General features: G+C 38.5%; 1 protein-coding gene across 1 annotated transcript; it reads left to right on the top strand.

Annotated features, from left to right (window-relative positions):
* Positions 1-170: 170 nt before the first annotated feature.
* LOC104150273 (isochorismatase domain-containing protein 1) lies at positions 171-15,676 on the top strand. Its single transcript, XM_068927265.1, has 5 exons — positions 171-647; positions 9,289-9,408; positions 9,557-9,760; positions 10,149-10,265; positions 14,230-15,676. The coding sequence occupies exons 1-5, from the start codon at positions 186-188 to the stop codon at positions 14,374-14,376; spliced, it is 1,050 nt and encodes a 349-aa protein (XP_068783366.1). The 5' UTR covers positions 171-185; the 3' UTR covers positions 14,377-15,676.
* Positions 15,677-26,526: the final 10,850 nt, after the last annotated feature.

Below are 26,526 nucleotides of genomic sequence, written 5' to 3'. Positions count from 1 at the left end.
TTCTTATCGGCTGAAATTTGGGTGAAGGGCTCCTCCTCCCGCCGCCGCCCGGCTGTGAGGGGGAGGCACCCGCTGCCAGAGGAGGAGGCGGAGCGGCGGCGACAGAGGCGCTGCCCGCCCGCCCGACTAAGGCGCCCCAGCGGGCGCGCCCCGCGGCCCGGGCGTGCGGGGCAGGGCCAGGCCCCATGGTGAGGAGGAGGAGCCGCAGCCGGGATTGGGGGCCGCCGGCGCCGCCCGTCTGGCCGGGGGGAGGAGGCGGCAGGAGGAGGAGCAGCAGCGGCGGCGGCGCCGGCTGCAGCGAGCTGCCTCGGCTGCCCCTGAACATGGCGGCGGCGGCGGAGGCGGCGGCGGCTGCTCCGGCCGGCGGCGGCGGGGGCTGCTCGCCGGCGGCGGCGGGGGGCGGCGGCGGCTCCGTGCCGGTGCTCTTCTGCTTCTCCGTCTTCGCGCGGCCCTCGAGCGTGCCGCATGGCTCCGGCTACGAGCTGCTCATCCAGAAGTTCCTCAGCCTCTACGGCGACCAGATCGACATGCACCGCAAGTTCGTGGTGCAGCTCTTCGCCGAGGAGTGGAGCCAGTACATAGACCTGCCCAAGGGCTTCCTGGTCAGCGAGCGCTGCAAGGTGCGCCTGGTGCCGCTGCAGATCCAGGTGAGAAGCCCCTCGGCCGCCGGAGCCCCGCGGAGCCGCTCCCACAGGTGCGGGCGGCCGGGCACCGCCGTCCTGCCGCCCCCGGAGCCTCGCGCGGAGTTTGGGGCGCTTTCGTGACGCGCCCCGTCCCGTCCCGTGTAAATACGAGCCTCCCTAGCGCTGGGCGCGCACCCGCGTGGGCGTGGGGTCCTGCCGCGGCAGCCCCCTGGGCGGGAGAGGGACCGTCCGGCCACAGCGCTGCTACAGCGCCCGGAGAGAGGGGGAGAGGCGAGGCAGCGGCGGCGGCGGGAGGCTTCCGTGCTGGCTGAGGAGGGCCGGGGAAAACGCGAAGCCGCGAGGGAGCGGCGCAGCAAACCTACTTTTTTGTGACTGTTGAGAAACACTGGTTGCCCCCAGCTGCGGGGGCTGGTGCGCTCCGCGCCGCCTGTGTCCCAAAGCCGCGTTTCGGGTTTTTGTCTACTGAATGAGCGCCCGTTTTAGCCGGTGCATGAGGAAGTAGTACAAGTGGCCGCGATAATAAGTACTGCTCCTTTAAAAGAGGCTGCTGGTGTTACTCGGTTTAAACTAGGGACGACGTTGTTAGGTGGAGTGGAGCCGAGGGGAGTTTACTACTGCACACGCAAATGTCGCTCTTTCGGGAGGGCTCTGCCAGAGCTTTTTTTCCACAGGTTGTGGGTCCCCAAGATCTTGTGTCCGTTCTTGCACAAAGCAGAGCTCCTTATGACTTACAGATTCACAGCTCACTAGTTTTGTTGCCATAAACCAGAAAAACCAGACTGCCAGACAGAGTACGTGTGTTTCATACTAAGATACCTCTCTATGCATCCTGGAGGTTCATGCCAGTGATGCTGTAATAGTTGCACTCAAAACAAAATTGCTATCTCTTTTCTTTCTTCCAACTTCAAAGACTTCACTTTTTTTTTTAATTACAAAGTTAGCATTTTAATAACATTAAGAACACACTTAATTCTTAGGTAAGAAGTTTTACTTTGTCAAGCCAGAACTATTAATATTACAAAAGTGATCATAAACACTGAAATATTGCTAGCCTTCTCTTCATGTTTCCAAAAAGATCTAGTTTGTGCTGTTTGTATACTCTGCTCAGTCATAGTGCTGTGAACTCATAAACTGTCAAGATGGCTTTTTCACTTACACTATATCTCAAAGACCCTTTTGAGGCCCCCCCCCCCGCTTTTCTTAACCACATGCTGAGGAAGGATGGTTAGGAACATCATACTCATTTAGTAGCTTATTTTGCCATTTATTATTCATTTTGTCATTGCTCACTAATTGTATTTAGCTTAAAGCTTTTCTTCTTTTGTGTGTTGAAAACAGAATGGATGGGGGTACAGCTGCAGAAACTGGAAAGGATAGTCCGCCCAATTTATAAAAGCAGTTTCAGTGGTGTGATAAGTAAACGAAGTAAACAAAGAGCTTAAGTAGCCTGATGCTGTATCAGTGATGCAGGTCAGAATTTTGTTTCTTATTTCTATGCGCAGATCACTGTTCTGCAAAGACTCTCTTGCAGATTGCTCTCTGTACTGAAACTGTAAGTGCAAGCCAAGCATTTGTAGCAGGATGTCCATCTTGATAATAAAGGTCAGTACTGGAACATTGAATGAGAGCGCATTCTCGGAGCGCAAACGCACTAACACAGCCTTAACTGAACGTGGGGATTCGGGATGAACAATTTAATGCATAAACTGTCTAATCGATTAGCTGCTTTCACTGATCCTATTGCAATCCTATGACAATGGCAACTGTTGATATGAAAAGGGTAGTACTTGTAGGTTATTTTAGTTGCCTCTTTGATCTGTTTCAGCAGCTGAGAATGAGGTGGAGACATCATAATGGTGTCAGCTCTCCTTGAGCCATCAGCAGGTGCTCAGAGATCACTTGATTTGAGAACACTTGCTCTAATACAGTCACAGCTGCTCTTTCTAAGACCTTTAGATTCTACAAGATGCATGGGATTTACTGATGGGAAGGCTATATTTTCTCTCTGTATCTTAATTCATGCATTGCCACTATTGTATGCCTTTTTCCTGAGAATTTTTCTGCAGTTATGCATCACACAGGTTTATAAACTCTGAATGTGGTACAGTCAGTTGAAATACCATTTTGAACGCCTTGTGAAAGGCACATCCTTTCCACACTGATGTGATTTGACTTGCATATTTATAAAATATACTGCTTTTTGAAATAAGATGCAGCATCAGTTTTTGTAGACAAATAATTAGAGTATTTTTTCTGTGGGTTTTTATGAAATATCTATATATATTTAATGATAAATGACTTTTTAACCCATAGGACAGTAGCGTTCATGAAGTAGAGCAACATTCAGCCATTTAGATTCCTTTTCTAGGTAGACTTTTATATGGAAGAGTATATATTTTGTCACAATAGCTCAAGAAATATCAGCACCAAATGCTGTTTGACTGGAGTATTTCAATTTCCTGTCTTTGCAATGCAGGGAGGTTGTAATCTCACTGAGAAATGACCATATGTTCCCCTCCAAAAGCCACTCTGCGCAGTTCAGTTTAAGGCTTGATCTACATAGGGATATTTGCACTAGGTGTTTGTATTCCAGTCGTATTTGGGCATTTGTGCTGTGTTCAGATACACACATTTTTAGTTATGCTGGCACAAAACAGCATCTCAAGGTTTTAAGCGCTATCTAGCGTTAGGCAGACTGAGGTTGCAATAAACCCTGATGTTCTATTTGGCTACTAATCTTAAAACTTCACAGCCATATACTTGCAACAAAGAGGCAAGTTTTCTTTGGCACCCTTTGGTGAGGCGGGTATTTACTTATTGCTCCAGGGACTGAGTACTAACAGAAGGGAGCTGTTTACTTTTCAGGGAGTTTACATGTATTAGAGCTTTTTAAGAGAATAATATTTATACTCTGGGAAAAAAATGAAGCTTTGCTTTGGCCCCTTTTAAATCTAAATACTATTAATTCTAAATACTGTTAAATAGTACTGCTAAAATATTGTGTTTTGCTGTAATTGTTGTAGCCTTCCTTAGAGAACAGGAACAGTAAGAAAAAAACAGTTTGGAGATATCAGAAGGAAAGACAAGTATGTTTGTTATGGCCACGTAGTAGAGGAGTTCTAGCAGCACTGAAATATATGGCAGATAGGAGGAGGATATTCCACTGTAATTTTCGTAACTTCAAGGTGACCTCTCTTCAGTAATAGTTGCAGCCTACATTCTTAAACTTGTAATCTTAAGATGCTTTGGCTAAAAATTGAAATTATTGAAATAATTACTTAAGGTACCTCTATGTCAGATTGTTTTTAAAGAAACCTTAATGTCTGCAGCACATCTTACTTGCCTGGAAAAGCAGCTTGGAGAATTGTACTTAATTATTGCTGAAAGATAAGTTAAAAATCTGTGTATAAGTAGTTTTATTTTAAAACGTCTAGTATTGCTGCATTCAGATGCTTCTGAAATACAAATAGCACTGACTCAGGAACCTTAGGCTTTTTTCCAGAGATCAGGAAAAGCCAAAGTATAATTTGCTGTATACCAGTCAGGCGCTTTGGATGGAGAGTTGCATTGCTTAAACTTCTCTAAAAGCAGTTGTAAATTCTGATATGTGGTTGCTGATGTTAAATACAATGTGTTTAAAAGCAGTGCCTGAAAACTTAGTGGGGGAGGGGGAAAAAAGGACTGGAAAAAAATAGGAAGATAGCTTCCTTCAAATCCAGACGCCTTCTTAGCATACGTTTAATCTGTGCTATTTTGATCACTTCTGACTTTATTAAAGAATCTAGTATGATCTTAGTACAAACATGCTGTGCTTATCTAACTAAATCTGTACTTTTAAATGCTGGTTTGCCTATAAAGGTCTGCATTTTGACTTAACATAAAAGAAATAACTTCCTAAATTGAAACACTTGTAACCTATTTTCCTGTGAATTACATTAAACTGAATTGCTTTGCTTTTTCTCCTTGTGAATGATGAAAAGCAAAACAAAATCAAATTTTATAGATGTTTTTAGACATAAAGGAGGAGAAAATATACTTGGCTTCTCTTCGTTGTTGCCTTTTTATTCTGTCTTTGAAATATCAAGGCTGCAAGGTGCTCCGTTCTGCCATTTTAGTGGATAACCTTGGCAAGAGATTAGTAAGGTGACTAGTGATGTCACATGAGACTATTTCTCAGCTTCAACTCTCATCCATCACAAATAGCAGGAGGAAAATTGCATTTTGTATGTGTAATGGTTCCCTGAAGTTTGAATAGGGGAAGTACAGGTAAAGAACCCGCATGTATGAATATTTTTGTAAAATTAATTCTATAATTAGTTCATCACAGTTGCATTTTGTGTAGTTAATAATAATCAGCAGAGATCAACTAGACCTAAAAAAAAAAAAAAAAAAAAAAAACCCTGTCCTTTCCCACCTAGGCCTTTTCTAGAGTAGGATTTAAAGCTGTATGTAACTTGTGGAAGCATACCTTTAAATCCTGGTCTGGACAAGGTCCTAGAGATGACTTCTTTAGCTGGGTAAAAGAGCTGCCTCAAATTACCTTGTCCTGTGACATAGCTCTTCCAGTTTTGCTGTAGGTCGCTTCCAACTGGAAGGAAGAAAGGCCTAATAAGTAAGAGGGATGGAGGGGACATGAAATAAAACAGATGAAAATGGTTATATACGATGTGGTGGTAGTTTAGATTATTATTATTATTTAACCAATTTAATAGCATGGTGGCTGAGTAGATGTTATATTCAGGGTGAATTCTGGCAGCTACCAAGCAACTGCTGTGGCTCACAATCCTTGCTAGCCCAACCTGCCTTTTTATTTGAAGTAAAATTAAACGCATGCTTTCATGTCAGCCAAGAGTTTGCCTCCACCCTAAACTTACTTGCTGAATTTTGCACTGGACTAGTGCAGGCATGTTTTCAGCTTTGCCAGTCTGATGCTGAGGCAGCAGTGTTTTCCATCGTCACAGTGACTTTTGAGGTAAAGGTGTGTCAAGGACCTAACTCTATATGACAGTGAAAGACGAAACAGCAAGGACCACCTTTGAGGGAAAGTGAGTAGTTTGGTTTTTAAATGTGTCATGTAATCCATAAACAAAAGCTTTTCTTTATGCATAGCTAATAATTCTTATGAATTTTATGGAATCCGTTATCCACTATCTATGAAACTTAATTTTAAACTATTTCTTGTTGTATCCTTTACTTCTCCAAATGGGCTAGTCAAAGTAATAGAATGGCATCAACAAATGTTAATTTTGATTTCACCCTCTATTTCTTTCAATTTCTTCTTACTCTAGCACTGTGCTGCATGATTTTCATTGCAGACTTCAAGTTAGTAAGAAATTCATAAAAATGAATATGAGAAATACTCGTTAGACTTCCTAAAAACTTTTCTGTAGAAAATCTGTCATTCCAGCTTTGTTTAAAATTGCCCCGATATAAAACTGACGTATGTAAATTAAAATTATGTTAAACCAACTTGATAATAGAGGAAAGCAGTTGTAAGGCTTTTGCTCCTGCTTCCTGTGATGTTTGTCATAAACAAATGGGATTGTTGATTCAGTGGAAGTCTGTAACAAAGATGCTCACCGATATTCTAATCGGAATTATCTTTAGTGTTTCACTGTCAAAATGGAAGAATATTGAACTGGTTTCTGTAAGATCTGTTTTGAGTCTGATATTTGTAAGTCTTCAGTCATACAAGTCACTACTGAAATTTAGGGCAAGCGCTGTTTTTGCAGAAGATGCCAAGCTGGGAGGAGCTGCAAGCATTTGAGAGAACAGGATTCAGGATTTTCTTGACAAGTTGGAGAAACGAGCTGACATAAGATGCGGTTCAAAACGGGAAGAACGCAGCCCTACACTAAGGTAGAAATAATCAACTGCACAAATAAAAGCTGCGAAACTGTTCAAGTAAAGATTTTTGAGGTTATAATGGACCTCAGGAGTCAGAGCATCAACAACTACGATAAGAGCGAATAGCATACTGGACAGTGTAAACTGAATAGAGCCTGCAGAGCTTGTGGATTGATTGATCTTCTCTGAGGCTTTACTAGTGCTGAGTATGGGTAGAGAAGTACTACTGGGGTAGTAGTACTGGTTGCACCACTTCAGGTTGCAAATTGAAAAGGCCCCCAAGGAGAGCAATGGAAATGATCAGAGATGTAGGAGGAAAGATTGAAAGTATTAGTTATGCTTTAGAATAAAGAAAAAATAAAGGCTAAAGGGAGACCTGATGCAAGTCTTGAAATATGTAAAAGGGAGCTATGCATGATTATACCTATGGAAAAGGAAGGTAATGCTGCTGTTCAAATCCACTGTAGCTAGAACTGGAAATAATATTCTTGAGTTGTGGCAAAGGAGCTATGAGTGAGAAAAAAACTTTGAAGTAAAGATAGCTGAGCTGTGGGGTGGGTTGTATAGGTGCTATGTAAATTATGTATCGCTGGTGGCTTTTAAAAATGGGCCAGACTAGATATCTGTGAAGAATATTTGAGTTTAGTATATCCTTCCGTATAAGCATGGGGTAGACTAGGGCAACCTCTTGAAAACCCTCTAGTGTATTCATACTTGTTTCTCTGCTAAGGATGCTAGTGTTATCTGTTGTATTGGGTGGGAAGGTGTATACTAAGGCAATAGACTGACTCCATGTAGATCACTCTACAGTCCCATGATGGTTTATAGTAGTTCAGAAAAATTTTTAAAATTTTTAAGTGGTGAATTGATTTATAGAAGAAAATAATGGTCTTTTACATGTTTCCTGAGAAAAGACACACTTATAAATATTGTCTATTCCAATCACTCTATTTTTGCTGCTGAGCAGTAGGAAAGGTAAATGTCATGATTAAATATTCTGATACTAGTAAGTGTCAGAGTTAAAATGGATTATAATAGTGTTCACTGTGGTGTTTAATTGTACTTTAATACTTCCCTCCAGCTGACTTCTGTGTTCAAGCATGTAGATGGGTGGTGCTCAAGAGTGAGGCAGTTATTAAATATTTAAAGCATTCTTGGTTCCGAGCCTCATTTATTACGCAGTGTAGAATCTCAGAAGTGATAGAGGGGATGACTTGAGGTCATCTACCTCAGCCCCTGCTTCAAGCCAACATTCAATCAAATCAGCCCTGGCTTTGTGTAGCTGAATGTTGAAAACCTCCAAGGATGGAGGTATCGCCACTCTGGGTACCCTATTTCAGTGCTGCTCTACCCTCCTAATGAAAAAATTTCCCTAATATCTATTCTGATCCTCTTCTGTTTTCCTTTGACCTCAGTGGATCCACTACTAGAACATCTGCTTTACAATCACTATTGAACGTTATTTTCATAGCTGTGCGTGATAAAAGTATTGCCATTTCACAGAGGAGGGCTTGAGGAACTGTAGTTATGAACATTTACAATTTTGGTAGTAATGGCATCTGAGATGCAGGAATTTACAGTTATAATGCACCCCTTTAAAAAAGCATAACTTAGTCTTGTATAAGTGCACATAATCTTCTCAACAATTGGAGCAAGCCATTCCGTATGCTTGAGCATGGCTATTACTGCCTTTGAAATTGAGATTAAAGATCAGAGACATAACGATGAATTAATGAAAACCTTAGGAGTAGAATTTAAGGATTCCTAATTCCCTCTTCTTTCAGGGTATATTACTTGTAAAGTAATTTTATTTTAGTTTAAAACATCTCAACCTCAATTTCCAGAAAATGTGTTGTATGCAGTTAATGGCTAACCTTCCTTTGGCAAGTAGCCAGTCTGGTTTATCACTCTGGTGAAAAGCTCCTCAGTGGATGTAGTTTCTCCAGAGCTGCCTTACCACTAAAGGATAGTATGTTGCTGCTTTCTTTTCCTGTAGTCTTCTGCTTGAGCCTTACCTTTGCTTCTACAGGTAGTGCAAATTTCATATAAATACAAAGCACTTCTCATGTGTGCAAAAAATGCCGTCTCGGAAAACTAGAAGATGATTTTTATCATTAATATGTGTTCAGCTCAGTTTCTGGTAGTAATACTAGCAAGCTTTCTCTGCTTTTGTTTTAGCCTTTGGACTTTCATCAGGCTTGAGTTAAAAGATCCTCATAGAGTGAGGAAAGTGACTACCCAATGAGACTGCTGAAAAGGGTTCTATATAAGATGCTTAGAATGTATAATGTAGAAGTTGATTTTTTTGGTTTGTTTTTAAACTTTAAGTTATCCTGATCTTGTTCCACTAAGAGTTGCAGATTTTGAAATGAATTTGAGGAATGTAATTGAATTGTCAGTATTTGTTATTGTATTTTTTTCCAGTACTTCAGGGTTTCTTTTATTTTTTAAAAACCTTTAACACATACTCTGGGGCAGAGTGCTCCCATGTCCCCCCACCTTTCAGAGTCCGGAAATTTCCACACATATTTGACTTGATTTGCATGTGTTTCCTGCTTAATAAAGTCATGATTACCTATTGATGACTGTAGTATATGGCTCAATATCAAGGCAATGCATTTAACTGTAGGAGCATACAAAAATCAGTCTTGAAAAACCTTTCTCCATCTGTTTCTGACTTAAAGTAAAAGGAAATAAATCCATTACCTGACAGCAGCTTTGCAAACTTTCTTCTGCTTCTCTGAAAAATATCTTCATTACTGTTAAAAAAAAAAATTCTCTGTATTTTCCTTTTCAGATGACTACTTTGGGCAACCTGACACCCTCAAGCACTGTGTTTTTCTGCTGTGATATGCAAGAAAGATTCAGACCTGCCATCAAATACTTTGGTGATATCATCAGTGTAGGTCAACGGCTGGTATGTTTGTTTATTTGTGGTAGCAAATTTTGATCACACATGTAAATCATTATTTTATACAACAACCGGTTAGTGGGTAGTTGATTTCAAATAATGATGTCTGTGCTTTTCATTCTTTAATCTTTTTTGTGCACTTTTTCTCTTACAGCTCCAAGGTGCACGGCTCTTGGGAATTCCGGTTATTGTAACTGAACAGTATCCCAAAGGTCTTGGCAGCACTGTACAAGAAATTGATTTAACAGGAGCTAAACTTGTACTTCCCAAAACAAAATTTTCAATGGTATTGCCTGAGGTAGAAGCAGCATTAGCAGAGATTCCTGGAGTCCGCAGTGTTGTCTTGTTTGGAGTAGAAGTACGTGCCCTGCCATTCTTGTACTGTTTTCTGATATTATATGTTGGCCAACAATAACATTAAGCATTGATTTCTGCAATAAAAAAGTAAATTTATATTGCTCAGATATCTTCTACAGGTTAAATTATTCTTTATTGTGCTAATTCTCTCTAAGATTACTCATAAAATGTAAAATTGGACACTTGTGAACTGATAACAGGCTGTTATCTCATACTCAGCTGATGTTTAAAACTCACACTGAGGTTACTAGTAATGTCATGGGTGGAAAAAATACGTTTTAACCCTAACTATGTACTCCAATTGAGGATTGTGCTACTTAGGTTTTATAATTATGATCTGTTGTTGTCATTTCCCTCCCCACCCAACTGCCCCCCAACCTTCCTGACAGACTCATGTCTGTATCCAGCAAACAGCATTGGAACTGATTGGCAGAGGTTTGGAAGTTCATATTGTAGCTGATGCCACTTCATCAAGAAGCATGATGGACAGGATGTTTGCTCTTGAGGTAATGTTTCCTAACGAAATCTTTTTCTGCCTTGGATCTGTATGTTAATTTCCATTTTTTTTATAAGCTTAAAAAAAGTTCTGAAGTCAATGACAAACAGACAAATGGAGACTTGAGAAGAGGTGAATGCTGTGATTCTCAGAATAGCTTGCAGGATAGAGAAGGCTTAATGATTTATATTTCCTTCTTAAATAATGATTTAATATGTAGAACCTCATTGTGATTGTTTTATGCAATACAGGTTATTCTAACCACTAGCTTGTTAGGATTTTTTTTAAAGGCATTTTTATCTGTACAGCAGAGGACGTTCCACAGAGCTTTTATTGTTCTGAGTGGAATTTGTTCTGTTCTGCTGTCTAAGTTCCTTGAAATACAACGGGATATTTTAAGTGATTGTTTGGAGCTCCATTTTGAATGTCTATCCCTCTCTCTTCTTTATTAGTATGAATTAAAGCTTAATCTCCACAATCTTTAGTTATATTAAATACTTCCCCCCCCCACCACCATGAGCTTAGTCTAAATGTTGAAAAGTAGAGATAGATATAACCAAAAAAGTACAAGCCTGTGCAACTTTGTGGTAGCAAAATCATGCAAATGGTTTTATGATACTGTACTCTAACTTGCCTACAGGCATCATTGTTGAAAATAAAAAGTTGGTATATACAGGTATATATTGCAATTTTTGTCTCAGTTTCTAAGAAATTTTTGGAAATTAAAACCAACAGTAGCTAAAGCATTTTATGCTGTTTTCATAGAATCAGAGTTGTAACTTCTGAATCTAATGAACAGGACAGTTTGGGGCTAAAGGACAATCATCAGCCTGTAGCATTTGATTAAGCTCCCACTTAATCAGTCACGGATTTTAATGTAGTCTGTCCTGTAATGTATTGCGATGCACATGGAGCGCAAGAATGGCTGAAGTCATGGACTTCCCAAGTCAATGCAGTGTAGTAGTAGACAAAACAAATACAGAAAAACAAAACTGAAATGTTTGCCTTGTTCTGTATGTGTTTGTGTGTCTTATCACCTATACAGTGTCTGCAAGCATAGAAATCTGTTTAGAGCTTGAAGTGCTAAAAAGCTTTGCTTTTTTCTAGTCAAAAAGATAGTGATCTTAAACATAATTAATTAGTTGCAAAAACTGTAATCTGGGCAACTTAATCAGGGCTGGAGAAGGTAAGAGCTGGACACATTAGGGAGTAGGAGACCAGGAGAAGAAGGGGCACACAGAATATTAATGATCTTGATTTACCATGGTGGTATTTTATTAAGAAGGTGGGTAAAACATCAAACCATTGGAGAATTCTGGTTTAGACTAACTGTACAGCTCTACTGACAGTTCCTAATCTTGTTCTTATCATTCGTGTGTCAGGGGATGGCTCCATTTCTGGTGGACTGAGGTAAAGCACCCTGGGCTGTAGTTCCCTGGAGCTGCCTTATCTTTTGTAAAGATGGGTGTAATATTTGCCTTTTTCCAGTAATGGGGATACTTCCCTGATCACAGTGACCTTTCAAAGATGGTAAAGAATGACCTTGCAGTGATTTCAACCAGCTTGCTCAGCATCCTCAGATGCATCCTGTCTGGTCCCACATTTACCCTCAGTTCTCTGTTTTCCTTCAAGTAGCATGTCTTTGGATGACTGGGGAAAGTGGCTAAAACACTGCAGAAGTATAAAAGGAAAAAAAAAAATCAGTGTTCCTTTTAACAAAATTTGAGCTCCTTCCATATTGTGAATGTTAGGCTGAAGGCATAATTTTCTCAGGTGCAATTTAGCTTATGATTGTAGTGATTCTTTAAATTGTATATGCATGCTCCTAGATCTGCTGTTGGTCAAGTATTCAAGAGTCCAGAGTTCAGCATCCATATGTGCCACAGATCTTGAGCATTACTTTAGGCAGATTACCTCAGATTTCTGGTGTTAACGGTATCTTCATGCAATGCAGATAAAATCATTGGTTTGTGATAATGTGCTTACTGTGCTTATAAAGAACGTATCTAAACAGGTATGTTAAGAGGTACAGTTTAAATTGATAGCCAAAGCCTTCAGGTCTGCCTGAGGGCAGACTCTGCCTCTGCAGTGTGCTTAAAAACAACAGAAGACAAACTTGCAAAAAAGAAAATATAAAATTCCCATTTTTAAAGATAATTCAACCCAGCTGGTCAGGGTTGTAGCTACTCTTGATCTCTGCCCTATCTGATAAAGTTGTGTGTTATCACTGGCTGGTCTTGCACAGAGCAAATTCTGTTCCTGTTGGATTTCTTTACTATTCTACACTTGTTCTAATTGTTTCCTGCTATGTAGACACAATGTATGTTTATTTCTTGTGTCTGAAAGAGGATATTCTAAGAAAACTTTCCCTGAAGAAGGTCACCTAGTATGCTTAGTAATTGTATTTCTTCATGTCTAGTAATTGCAGAACTATATAAATTGTACTTATTCTTAGAAGTAGAGTATGAGTCAGTGCCAGCATTTTGATGTGGTAAGTTTTACCTTTTAAAGAAAAGACATATTACCATTTAAGAAAAAGACAATTATAAGAAATAGGCATGTCTTAGAAGGTAGTGTTCCTTAGCGGTCTGTTTTATTATCTGTATTAGTTAATGTGAAATTCTGTGTTACTGGAGATCAGCTTAACACATTGTCATGTTTCATTTTAATTTTCATTTTCTTTTGAATGTATATGTGCTTTAAATGTCATTGTACAGAGTAGAAAAGCTGGGGGAATTGCTTTGTTTCAGCTTAAGAATATTGTAAGACTTACTGTCATCATCACATTTTAGAAGGATTAATGTGCATAAACCTGTATTGGTTACTTTATCATTATATAGACTAGTGATAGTGGCTTCCTGAAATAAATATGGTAGTCATTAAAATTAATTTTTCCTCATCAATTACTGTGTAATGGAACAACTAAGCAGCTGTGATCTCCATCTGCCCTAGAAAGGGCAGACTAAAGGAAAGATTCCTTTAGGAAAGACGCTTCCACCTGAAGAAGTACCTGTTGTATTTTCTACCTCTTACCCTCCTTTGGGTCTTTCAGGACACTAGCTGCATTAAACTTGGTGGAACATACAGCTAGGTAGAGAGCAACAAAGGGAAAACTGGATCCATGATAAATTTCACTGACTAAGTGTTTGTATGATTGCTGGGAAGCTGATGGAAGAGATCAGCCTTTACTGAAAGATAACTCTGCTATATAGGCAGCAACTATAGTCTTAAAAGTCTGAAAACTTTGCAATGCACAACTTGAGCTAGGCAAAGATCTGCTTAATTGTGCACTTATGAAATCTAGTAGACCTCTTTCAATTTGCTTTTTTTGTTGAAGGTATTCTGTAGTCTTTAAGATGATCTAACTCAGGAGCTACTTAAACTGAAATGAGATGTTGGTTAAAAGTAACTGTTGGAGTATTATGATATAAGGTCTGTAGTAGAGTTCTACTCTCTCTCTCCTGAGATTACTGTTACTAGTGTGCTGTATAAATCTGAAGACCAAAATGCTAGTACGTAACAAGCTCTGAAAAAAATTCAGTTGGAATTGTATTTCTTGATTAATGCCTTTATCTTGGACTTGGCTATTTTCTTTTTCCCCAGGTCTTTCAGATCTCCTGCAAGAGTGGAGAAAGCTATCCTCAAGAGTGTACGGGGGAGAAAGGGATACTAATAGAAGTGGGGTGGGTCTTGTGAAAGCTTATGTATTAACTGACTTGGAAAGAATCCGTTCCAAGTAGGAGGTCTCTTCTGTAATCCAGGACAGCCTTTTTCTCCCATGAAGTCTAATAAAGCAGAGCAGTCAATTTCCATCCTAGTTTTATCAATGGCATTGTTAACAAATGCTGGCATGGAATTGGTAATACTTTTATTAATAGGAGATCTTTTTAAAAATGACTTCTTCCCATCACAGTGCATATTCATTCACACTTACAAGTATTTCACATTTTTCTCTCTGCTCTTTTCTCTTGCAGCGTCTTGCCCGTACTGGAATTATAGTTACTACTAGTGAGGCTATATTGCTGCAGCTGGTAGCTGATAAAGAACATCCGAAATTCAAAGAAATCCAAAATCTCATTAAGGCAAGTGCCCCTGAGTCAGGGCTCCTTTCCAAAGTTTAAAGAGGACATGGTGGAAGAGAATTGTATTGTCTCCTTTAAGGATGAAGGAAAGCTGTAAGCGCACATGCACACATTCTTTCACACAAACTCTGGCAGAAGTGTATAATTAAAAATTGACGTATTTGTGTTTTCCTTAGCAAAAACTGTTTGGTTATACTTCTTGGTGCCGGTGTATTCTGTTCAGTCACAGCTGTCAAAGGTTATGGATACCATAGGACCCTTTTGTCAGATTTCCTATTTATTTAAAAAAAAAACTTAACAGAGGTGCCTGCAAGTCTATTCTGTATCCAATGATTGTAACAGCTCAAAGTGCATATTTCTGTGAAACTTCTTCATTGTGCACTTTGTAAAAATGTATTGTGGTATTATGTTCTACTTTTCTATTAGTAGAAGATAACTATGTATTGGATAAACGTGATGTGATAAGCTCTAATGTTCTACATAAATGAAACTATTTTAATAGAGCATAAGTTAAAAAGATATGTGGACTATGTGTGCATTTCTGTTCTCTAAGTTAAAATTTAAATACTTTGCTTGTTCAGTAGACAAGACACACAGATCAAGCAGCAGTTGATATTTGATTGCTTTAGGTAGCTAAAGCGTGTATCATGATTTTTGCTTATACTGAACTTATGACTACCCAACCTTCTTTATTTGACAGTATGCATAAAAAAAAACCCCCAACCCTGTCATTTAGCATGACTGATGTAAAGTCATTCAGAACTAGCAGAAGATTACCAAAGGTTTAAATTGCCATTTCTAACCAGTTAAAGAACAAAACTTTTCAGCTTTTAATACTAAATCTAGTGCTACATTTAAATTTACTTTTTTACATGAGATTTAATAATCTTCATCTGATTCACTCATATGGCCAAGGAAGCTCTGAAACAAACCTCAGCTTCTCTAGATGTGTGCATAGTTTTGTAGGCTGCAGTTGGAGATATAATGGAATCTGGCTGAAGAGTGTTGGTCAGAAGAATAGCATCTGTAACTTCTTGATATATATTTTCTATCTGAAAACAAACTTTTAACATGTGACTGTTCATAAAAGCACTTTCTTCATGTTCTAGTGGCTTAAAAATGCTATATAAAGTTTACAGGGCAACTGTGACATTTATTTTTTTAGAAGAATTCTAGAAGATGTCATACTGAATGCTGATCTCTTTGGTAGAAAACTAATTGCAATACATATATTGTTTTAACTTGCTTGTTTTCCCCACAAGATGGCTCTAAAAGAATTGTTTCAGAGAGTTATAACCTTTATATGTTCAAAGCAAATAAAATGTTAACATTTACTGTCTCTTATGCTTGTGGTATTTATTAAAAAGCAAATCCTGAAAGCTTAGTTTACCTGAGACCTTATTCTATTTTGGGCAGCTGTGAAATTTCGGTAGATGTCATGGGAATTTTGTGTAAAGATCAAGAATGGATAATGTCCAATAATTCTTGTCTTGTGTCTTGTTATGGTGTTATTTAGTGTTCCACAGCTTCAGAAATGAACATTATGCTTCAAGTTAGAGGCAGGGAGGGGAGTTCAGTTGAAGAATCCTTGTCCTATATCACTGACCTACTTTTACCTTCTTTTCTGGTGTATTAATCATGTTGCCTAGCAGTGTAAAGTCCACTTATATAAATCAACAGCTGTGCACAAAAATGCCTTAAATTTCTTATGAAATGTTACTTTATTTTATGTATTTATGTTACTTAAGAGTTAGTAACAGAAGGAAAAAATGCTAATTCTTTTTTACATACATTTATTTTTAGAAAAATGTTTCTTCAGTACCAAGTACATAATTTTTGAGGCACTTGAATTTGATAGTGAAAAGTTACTGCTTTTATGCTGACGTCAGCTGGAGAGATGTCACAAGTTGCTTTCCACAAAATCCTTTCCTAAAGTTTTTACTGCAAGTAAGATCATCTGGGGACAAGGTGTCACTAGAGAGTCTTTTAAACAATATTCTCTGTGATGATTGTAATATTTATTTACTGTTTGCATAGCTTTTTCTGGGGGGAAAACATTTTTTTCCTCAGGGTCCTCAACTTGTGGGGGTTTTTCCATTAGCTTAAAAAAAGGGGGGGAGGGGAATAACCGAAGTGTTATTCCTTAAAAATGAGCTCTTAAATGTGAATTAAAGGACAGAATGAGTGAGGTCTTTTTGTTTTCGTTAGATATGTGCATTGATCAGCATCACACAGATCATTCAAATGAGATTCCAAGAGTGATTATTTAAAAAGGAAAACAAAGTGATGGCCGTATTTCATTTATGGAAAGTAAGTTTATTCCCAGGGTAGAATTTTCCTCATTTCCTCCTGCTTTTACTCAGCTGTTTTCTGTTCTCTGAGAAGTGGGTCTTCCTGTGGAGCAGATGATCAAAAGTGAGGAGTGTGAGAAGAGCTATGTAGGCCCATCTTGGACAGTACTGCATACCAGGAGCTCTTGTTATTTTTCGCAGAAGTTGTGGTGCGCATAATCTCTGAATATTAACAGTAACCTTTTACTGAATGCAAATGATTTTTTTTTTTTTACATTGGCATGAAAACCTAGAGAACTAATATTAGTCATTATTTTTAAGCTGACTGTGTTTTCTTCCCTTCTCAACACAATACCTTGGTAGCTTTTTCCTCTTTTCCTACAAAATGGCAAATCAAACTGTTCTTTGTAATCAATCTTTAAATGAGCTGTGTACTGTTCTTAGAATGATAGTTGCGTTATGTAGTGTATATACAGTTTTGCCCCCCCAAGAGTAGAATAAATTAATGAAATAACCAGGGGGAGAATTCTTTAGGGCATACTGATGTGATTTTTTTGAAGAAGCTTAATTCTTTACTGCCTAAGTGCTAAACTGTCCTTTATCTGAAGTCTTCACCGCAGTTATGGGTATGAAACAGTTAACTGCTTCAGAATAGCTGAATTTCTCTTTCCAGGAAAAAGTAGGAATATAGTCCTTGATGGAAAAAGATTGATTTAGTTTCCTCAGTAGGTGTTCTACTGCAGCACAAAGCTGCTGATGTGTTCTTGATCTCAATGGAGTAGCTAATGTATTAATTCTACCCAAAATATAACAATTTGGGTATGTGTGGTGATTGTATGTGTGGAAGAAGTAGGCAAGGGTGTTGTGGAAGCAAAACTTAGAGAAACTAAGCTTAATGGAGGGTGCTGTAGCATAAGACTGTGGCAGCGCTTTTAATGGTGTTTTGTTATTTTGTTGTGGGTTGTTTTTTGTTTTTGGACAGTTCAGGTTCTGAATTTGAAAGATGATCCTATCTACTCTCAAAACTGTGGTCCTGTTATTTTTCCTCCTGTGTGTTAATTTGATGTGAAGTAAAGTAAAGTAACTAAGGTCTCCAGTACCCTTTGCAAAACCTGAAAATGGAGAATAAATGGAAAATCAACCATTGCTAGCAGATATTTATTACGGTCATCACAAATGGCTGGAGAAATGGTGTTGGTCTGCTCAGCCATCATTTTTGCACTTGCCTGACAGCAGTTCTCAGGTAAATCTGCACTTCAATAGATCGTGCTGCTTATTGATTATGTTCACCATTAGACATCAGTCCTTGTCCTGTGTTCCCCCCCTCTTTTAGTATTTATTACGTTACCTAAAAAATGACGTTAGTCTTTCAGGAGGCAAGAATCGGTCTTTTTTTAGAAGGCTTACAGATTTTTGTCAAGACGTTATTGTCAAACAAACTATTGTACTGCTGCAAATTTGTTTTCTTATGTAAGGGAAAAGCACTGACTGTTCAATGCTTTGTCACTTCACAAACCTTATTTCAATTAATCGTGATGTAGTAGATACAGCTGTGGAGCACTGAATAAAGGCAAATGATATTAGGGAAGATAAGGCTTTATTTTGAAAAGATATATGATATTAGCTAGTATTATTATGTAGTGCACTGATAAATATCATTCTTCAGAGTATTTTCTTCTATATTAAATGCTATGGCAGTGACAGGAGTCAGTGATTTGTAGAATCTGTTTTGCACCTCTGGATAAATTACAGAGGATAAAATGTAATAGACGGATATAACAGATGTCCTTCAGATAGGTTTAGAACATCTGCTCTACGAAAGGGTTATGGCAAGAAATCCTTGAAAGAAAGTTATTTTGTGATTGTCTGGTGCTGGCTTAAAATGTTTTTGGGGTGAGATACTTTCATGAAGCTGATATTAGACCTTTTTGTAATCTCAAGAACTGCTCCTGGTTATGATAGAGGTTACAACAGATGACATTCTGTTTTCTCTCGGGCAGAACTATTTATAAAGATAAATGCAGAAGGCGTGGTCTGCTCTGCAAGTACTCATTTGAATTGCATAACTTAGTTTTTCATAGGAGATAAAGGAATATTGGCAAAGGTCTGCTGTGAATAGATGGAATTTATTGAGTATTAGCATACTTAGATCAATGTAATTGACTTACTAAAACTGCCAGAGTTGGCAGCTCTCCTGCCACTAACAGCATTAGGCTTTGCTTTAATTAAACCTTTTTATGTGCTCAGGAGAAAAGACAGAGCAAACAGATGAAAAGAACTGTTAATAGAGCAGATGGTGAAGTGCAAAGGTAAAATAGAGAGAAAAAGCTTTTTCTTTTTTTTTCCTATTTACTAGTGTATTTTTTTTCATTGGGATGTGAAGAGGCTGGAACACTTAAAACAGAATTGCCTACCTAAAGTTTGCAAAAACTGATTATGTCACAGTAGTCCTGTCTTTGTCATTACTTTATTTCCTTCCTGAGCTCTTTTTACCCTATTTTCATTACTTTAGAACTGTCCAAAAAGCAGACTTCGCTAACCTTTCTGGTTTCAACTGGAATCGCCACGTTTTCTGACTAGAACTAGAAGGCTGAATACTCTCTTACCAAAATCAAAAATAAAGGGAAGATGTTATAGCAAAGACAAGATACCAGATACTGAGCACTGACGTCCCAGAGGCAAGTGTAAGCGGTTACCTGTACTGTGGGTTTGAGAGGAGGAGTGTGCACATTTGAGACTTGGAGACACTAAAAGCTTTCCCAAAACAAAGATAGCTAGACAAAACTGGAATAGTTTTACCTATCGAGAACATGGATTTTACTGAAAGAGCTTCATGCATCTAAAACAAAGCAAGTTAGAACTTGACTGTCAAATTCAGCAGGGCCCTGGCATGGTATCAAGTCACCTTGCCTTTCCCAGAGGAGGCGTAGATCTTGGATTGGGCCAAAATTCGTTAGAAGAGGCATGTCAGCTTGCTGCCTCGGGGAAATGGGCATTCACAATGAATCCTACCGAGAATATTTGAATTATTTTTTGAGTAAACATTTGCAGGATAAAGGTTCATTAACCTTTTGGTGAAACCTTAATTCATTGGAACACTTGGAGCTGGGTTTAAAAAAAAAAAAGTTCATGTATCTAAAAATGTGAATGGCAAATTGGTTAAGCATCTAAAAATGTAGGTGATTGGCTACTAGATTTTTTCCAGAAATTTTAGGAGCTTCTTAATTTAAGACTAATGCTGCGACCTTCTGAAATTCCATTTTGTACTCTGAGTACATGTATGGTCCATTATAATCTCATGTTCTCCATTATGAGAATCCCAATAAAACACATTGGGAAATTCTAATCTTTAGGTTCGGATCCAGAGCTTAATGATTTCTTTGGGTATCTAGTGATTTCAATGCAATTTAAATTAAGGTGTTGAATCAAATCAGCGGGGAAGACTAAATCCAAATTTCCATCCAAGTCATAAAGTAGAGAATGCCACTAACTGGAGAATCGGGGAGTAAGTTGTCTAACTGTTCACCAGAGTTTAATTGATTCATTGGTATCAGTATTTCCGAAGTAAGTCTGTAGTTAACTTAAAGCCAAATTTAATTTCAGTCTTCACAGACTGTATATATATGTACATATTATATTTTAATGAAGAAATAGAAGAAGGATTTAGATTCAATAAATTAATTGGGACTTCTTTAAGCTGAAAGAGGACTACATCCTCAGTGTAAGAAAGTTCAGATGTTGTTGCAGTAATCCTCTACATGAATGATGACATTAGTACACATGAGTGTGCGACAATGTTGAAGAAATTATCTTGAATAAGATGTAGCACATACACAGTAACTACACACTACCACTATATATTCCTAACAAGATTCTGAAAATTGTGGAATGTTTGTCATGTTTGGCAGCCCTCTTGGGTCTTCCTTGTCAAAATACTTTTATCCGAGGAAAGCAGAGAATTGCTATATCACCTACTAGCAAATCCAAGGGCACTGGTAGAGCCTTAGTGGAAAAAGACAAATAGTCTAAAATTAGGAGAACAATCCCAGATGGGAAGGTGTTGTCACTGGGAAAACTAACAATGGTTGCATACCTAGCAGAGTAGAAATATGGTGAATATAGGTTTTTGCTTCTGATGGATGCCTATTCGATGCTTAAAGTATAATCACTAGTGGCTCCCATGCGCCAAATATCATAAGGTACCTACACAGTTTTGTTAGTCTTTAGCAGACATGTTTGGGCTGAGAAATAAGATTAGAGTTACTAGCTCAATAAAATCACCAGAAACAACATGTCACGGGAGGTGTATTACTTATAATCCAGTAAGAGCCTGCTAAGCAGGGAGACGTGAATTGTTGTGTTCCTGTTTAAAGTATCCTGTATCCAAAAATTCATATTTCAGTAAGTTCCAGTGCAAAGACTAATATATTAAAATTTGAGATAAGGAAATATAAATATAAAATAGAGGTAAAATCTCTCTGCAGTGGACTACATGGAATTTTTATGAGATGGGCCAGGATTTCGGTCTCTGTTTTGGTTCCGAGTGTGCAGTTTACTGAGGTCTGGCTTAGCAGAATGGAGTTGAAGTTAAGCATATGTTTATGTTCCTTGCTGGGACAAATGTAATCGGTTCTGATGGTGCATTAATTCCTTTCTGGTCTGTTTTTTTTTTTTTTTCTTGCTAGTGTTTCTTGACATATGGCTAGCCCTTATGTAAGTGAATCTGTTCAGAGAGCTCATTAACTCTTGTCCTACGAATAATCACTAGCTGGGTTCTGAGTAGTCTGCCGCTGATAAATGCTACAGGAAATATGTTTTAAATTTTCATACAATTAAAGGAATTCAGTGTCCTTCTGTGTCAAGGAGCTGCCAGGTAACATCTATTATCACTAAGCTGTTATATTTCAGGGATATGTTTTGGGTGCAAGCTGAGAGTGAAGAGCATATTCTTAAAAGTAAGAATCTCCCCACCACCACCTTTGACAAGCCTCCTCCCTCCCCCAAAGTAAGTAGAAGAGTTTCGCTTAGAAAATGCCAGAAGTGGAAGGAGAATCTGACCTAATCTGTCATGGTCAGATTCAGGCAGTGAATCCATTACATTGCTGTTATCAAATGAAGCATATCTATACCATAAACCTGCCTGCCCCAGTACAGTGAGCTAATCAGCAGCGTTCCCTGATCACTGTGACAGGAGGTGACAAGCTAGGTGATCAGTGCTAGGACCAGCCAAAGTCTCAGAACAGGCTTTGTCATCTCCAGGAGACAGACCTCTGCAGTTCACAATATCTGCCACTCTAGGGAAGCATTGCAAGAAGCCTCTGAATGCAAAAAAGCAAATTTCCTCCTGCAAAGGAGAAGTGTCTGAATGCGTAGATGCGTATGCTGTACGGAGGTGCCATTAAAGGGAAGAGAGGCTAAAGCCTCCAAAGGAACCGCTCCTCCCACCTCCGTGGTAAACATCTCCTCTCACAGTTATGTGGAGGTCAGGCATAAGGCTAGAACCAAAAAGCTGAGGAAGAGCAATTGCATTGTTTCAGACAGTTATTTTAATGAGCACCCAGGAGGATACTTGAGCAGTCTGCCGAATGGGTCGAGACTAGCAGTGCGTGACTATTTGAAGTTCCGTGCTGGAAAAATATTGACGATTTATCAAGCTGCAGTCTGTAAAATGAGATAGGGTTGGACAATTTTCCTAAGTTCACGATTTGCAAGGACCAGTGTATTCTAACAAATGCTTGTTCTTAATCCTATATCCAAGAAACATGATTTCTCCTATGAATAGATTGTCATCATTTATTTCTGCATTTAATTTGGAATGGCATATTTTAGTCTTTTTTTAGTTCCTAAATTTTAAAAAGCGGTTCCTATTGTCATTAGTTTAAAAGAATTTGGAAACATATAGCAGGTTTACAGTGTTTTTTCTGGTGAGTATAGCTTATGTGGTTTCCTCATGAAAATGTATTTTCATATTAGAAAAACTCTGTATTTCATGCTTTGCACATGGTTTCTGTCTCTAAAAGACAAGCGGCAGTAGCTGTGTTTCACATTATTCATGAGTACAATCCATGCATTCCCAGTGGAAAGCAAGCTAAGAGAAGCTGAAGTGATGTGCTAAAGTAATTTCCTCTGCAAAAAACCTGTTCCAAGCATGCAAAGAGTAATGACAAAGTATTTCATGAAATCCATTACAGCAAGGAAGCAACTTAGGGTGTGTAATGAAAAACAGAACAAAACAGAAGAACAACGCAGGGATATGCATCTTAGCAATGGAGGTACGATAATTTGCAGACGGCTTAAGTTTGTGTCTGAAGGTGATTGTTTTTGCTTTAAACTAATTAACTCAGGGAGGTCATCTGTATTTCCAGTGCTTGTCTGGACGCAGTAAGGAGTCTCCAAGCCTTTCCTGTAAAAGAGAATCTATACCGACTCTGATGTCCTAGATGCCTAGAGGAGCTGTTAATAACACAGTCTGTTTTTTGTAAAAGAGTATAGAACTTCAGGAAATAATTTCTGCATCCTTTAACTTGTACTCAAACTAGAATTTAGTTCATGTTATTTAATGTCTCTAATCTTGAACAAAAACTTCACATTTTCTCGCTATGCATCTTCCATACACTTTTATACCAGAACACTGACTTGAGTCACAAAGGTCAAGCAGTGACACAGCACAAAAGTGCCCCAGTCTCCAGCTGCTTGAAAATCTGGGCTTTTAGTTCCCCTTTCTTTATATATGAGAGAGGCAGATGGAGATTCTCAGTTTTCTATGAGTTTGTAGCCAATCAGGCACAGGCCCCCTCACCTCAGCGTGCTGCACATCCCTTCAGAACTTCCAGGATACACTGTGAGGAAATCTTTCTATTTTTGGTCACATGGAAAAAGTATTCACAGTAGAAATAATTGCAGCCAAACTTAAAAGTACGTATTGGCATATAAATAGTAAGAGTTTCTGCTATCTTCTATCTCTTTATTTCACATTTTAACTATTAAATGGCGATTTTTGCCATTCAATTCAGGATGTGCAAATATACATCAAATTCAGTAGGATGGGGCAATGCAGGATTTGGAGCCAGGTACCAGAGATGCTTTGTAGTCATTAGCAATTTAAGGCACTAAATACATATACATATATATATATATATAGGAGTAACTAATCCGAAGAGAAAGACTGATGAAGAGCCAATGTCAATAAAAGTGTGAAGTGAAGGTGAGTTTACACTGACATCAGTACAAAATAAAGGGTCTTAATGAAACCTTACTCTAATATTGTATGGTATGTGATGCAACTCCCTTCCTCCATGAATTTAATGAATGTATTTCTCTCTCGTGTGTGTATATAGGCAGCAATAAGAGATAACTCTTTCCTGGTAAGAAATTATGGAAAACAAATTTCAGAGTGCATGAAAAAGTATTTTGGAAGCAAAACATAAATGTGCACGGAGACTAAGTCTTTCCAGCAGTGTTTTTGCAGGCATTCAGGTAAAGGATGGCACCCAGCACCATATTGTTTTACCAGCCCCACCACACCTTATTTCTGAATACCACCGGAATAAATAAAGTGAAAGATGATCAGGACGGTATTTTCAAAAGTAACTTGAATTCAAATATGTATTGGAACTTACTGGAAACATCTAGCTTAAAGATGGACAAAATCACTTCGTTTATATGTTTTTGAAAATTCAGTCGTTAATTTTAAAGAAGACAGACATTCAGATACTGTTGAGAGAAAAAGTTAGGGTATTTCTAGCTATTGAGTTTTGAACTCATCCTGTTTTGGTCATCAATATTACATGTCAGTTACCAGCACATGCAGAGCATTAAATGTTTTTAAAATCTTGGCCCTTTCACAAGTATGTGCTTGTATTAAAATTGCCCTATTTTCACGTATCATCCTTTTGTTCTGCAAATTTGAGGCAGTTCAGATGCCTCTACGTTGGCCACTTGACTTGCATTCAAACTACTGAAGATAGCTAGATTAATATTTATTTTTTGCAGATCTACTCTAGAATCCAAATTATGATCCAGATTTATTTAGGTTAATGGTCAGATAAACTCATATGTAATCTCACTGACTACACGGAGAATAGCAGCTTCGTGGAGTGCAATAGCTTTACCAGGTCCCAAAGAGTACGGCAAAGATGCTCTTTAGTTTATTATTGCCACAGCTGCACCTCTCCTACCGTGGATCTGTCAGATAATCCCCTGTTTCTGCAGTTTATAGTAAATGACATATATTTTTCTTTTCTCCTAGGGAGAGCAAGTAATCCTCGTATGCCTGAAAAATAGGTAAGATAAATAGGAGCAAGCACTTTCTCACTGCTATCTAAAATAATAATTAATGCTTAATAATTATTAGTAACATTTTGTTTCCGCAAGATGATACTTGTATTCTTTTTGTTGCATACAACCTCGCAAAGACTTGATTATACTTTTAGCCTTTTTCAATAACTGTTGCAGTAAACTTCTCTATCAAATGCCAACTATTTCTGCTGAATAGAAAGCAAAGGTCACGCCTGTATTATCATACCTTATTTGATCCCATCGTTTAAAAAAAAAAAAAAAATTCTATAGCGTTCAAAGATCAGCACAAAGAGAATTCAGGCTGTTGGTGGACAAGCATTAGCTGCTTCCTGTATGCAAGCAGTTTGGTGTGGTAAAGGGTCCAATCTGGCTGGGTTTAACCATCAAAGCGGAGAGCTGAGACTGTCACAGCTAAGAGACAGTTTAAAAAGCTGTTCCTTACTGCTTGCTAGCTGTTGGCTGCCGTTGACAAACGGAGAGGCTGGTGCCTGACTGGGTATTATTTTGGATGCAATAAAAATGTAGGAGTCTCAGGCACTGGCCAAATATGCACCATGAACATAATTTTAAAATGATTGGCTTATAAAACTTGTAGAATGAAAGGATATATTTGCTCTCTGTATAAGCATCAGGAGATAAACACTAGAGAGGAAAAAGAAAAAAACCCGATCTAACCTGAAGAGCTATACTGGCAAAAGAAAAATAAATCGGCCTAGGAGTGGCTGCAGACTGGAAAAGAGAAGATAATTGCTAATCATCGGAAGAATGAGTTTCTCAGGTATTCCTCCAGTGGAAGTAGTGCCACAAAACCCAACCTGTTTCAGATGGGAAGTGCAAGTGTAACCTGTATGACAAATTCTCTTTATAAACAGAATTATAAGATACAGTTACTCGCAATAGCAGGGAGTTGGTCAGGGTTTAAATGCTGAGCCAGACTCTGAATACTTGCCACTTCATGCAGGTGCGCACTTTACATCTGCAGAGACTGGCAGGCCTCCTCACAGTTGCACTGAGTTCACTTGTGGGTTAAGACCATAGCCTTCAGCCAGGGCTTATTCAGACCATGCTTCAGCAAGCTGCAAGTCTTTTATCAGAAAAAAAGTTCTTGGGGCTGAGTCATGGTCCCTTAATAGGCTCAGAATTTATCCTTGAATAATATTAAAGTTATAAATCACTTTTTGTTTCTGTAAGGATAGATAACTCATTAGCCTATTTACATAGAAATAATTCTATTATCATTTTTAAAAATTATTTATATATAAAATCAATTCAGCCATCAAAGATTTATGACATACCGTACTGAAAGCAAGTACCAAACACAGTGTTTGATGAGAAACTGTCTTTCTCTTACCATACAACTTGCATGCACCCAGACACCCACAGTGGAGTCCATGCAAATGAGTCCTTTCATTGTGATCTCTCATCTTTGCTTATGAGAAAAAGAAATGCTGAAAGGTGATGATAATGCTCTCATTATCCCAGTGTAATTAACTCTTAAGTTTACTATTTAGTTCCTCCATACTGTCCCATTACCAATTATTAATGGTGGAGTTTCTTGGCAGTATTTACTATTGTTTCAGGAAAAAGGAATGGAAATCGG

Source organism: Struthio camelus, chromosome Z, assembly GCF_040807025.1.
Source record: "Struthio camelus isolate bStrCam1 chromosome Z, bStrCam1.hap1, whole genome shotgun sequence".
NCBI lineage: Eukaryota > Metazoa > Chordata > Aves > Struthioniformes > Struthionidae > Struthio > Struthio camelus.
Note: the sequence above shows the minus strand (reverse complement) of the source record. Positions and strands in the feature narration are given on the sequence as shown.

What these genes read in the sequence shown, in the direction of transcription:
- LOC104150273 (XM_068927265.1), top strand. Translation starts at nt 186, where the DNA reads ATGGTGAGGAGGAGGAGCCGCAGCCGGGATTGGGGGCCGCCGGCGCCG. An exon ending in TCAGTGTAGGTCAACGGCTG is followed by an intron (nt 9,409 to 9,556) that starts GTATGTTTGTTT and finishes TTTCTCTTACAG; the next exon opens with CTCCAAGGTGCACGGCTCTT. An exon ending in TTGTCTTGTTTGGAGTAGAA is followed by an intron (nt 9,761 to 10,148) that starts GTACGTGCCCTG and finishes CCTTCCTGACAG; the next exon opens with ACTCATGTCTGTATCCAGCA.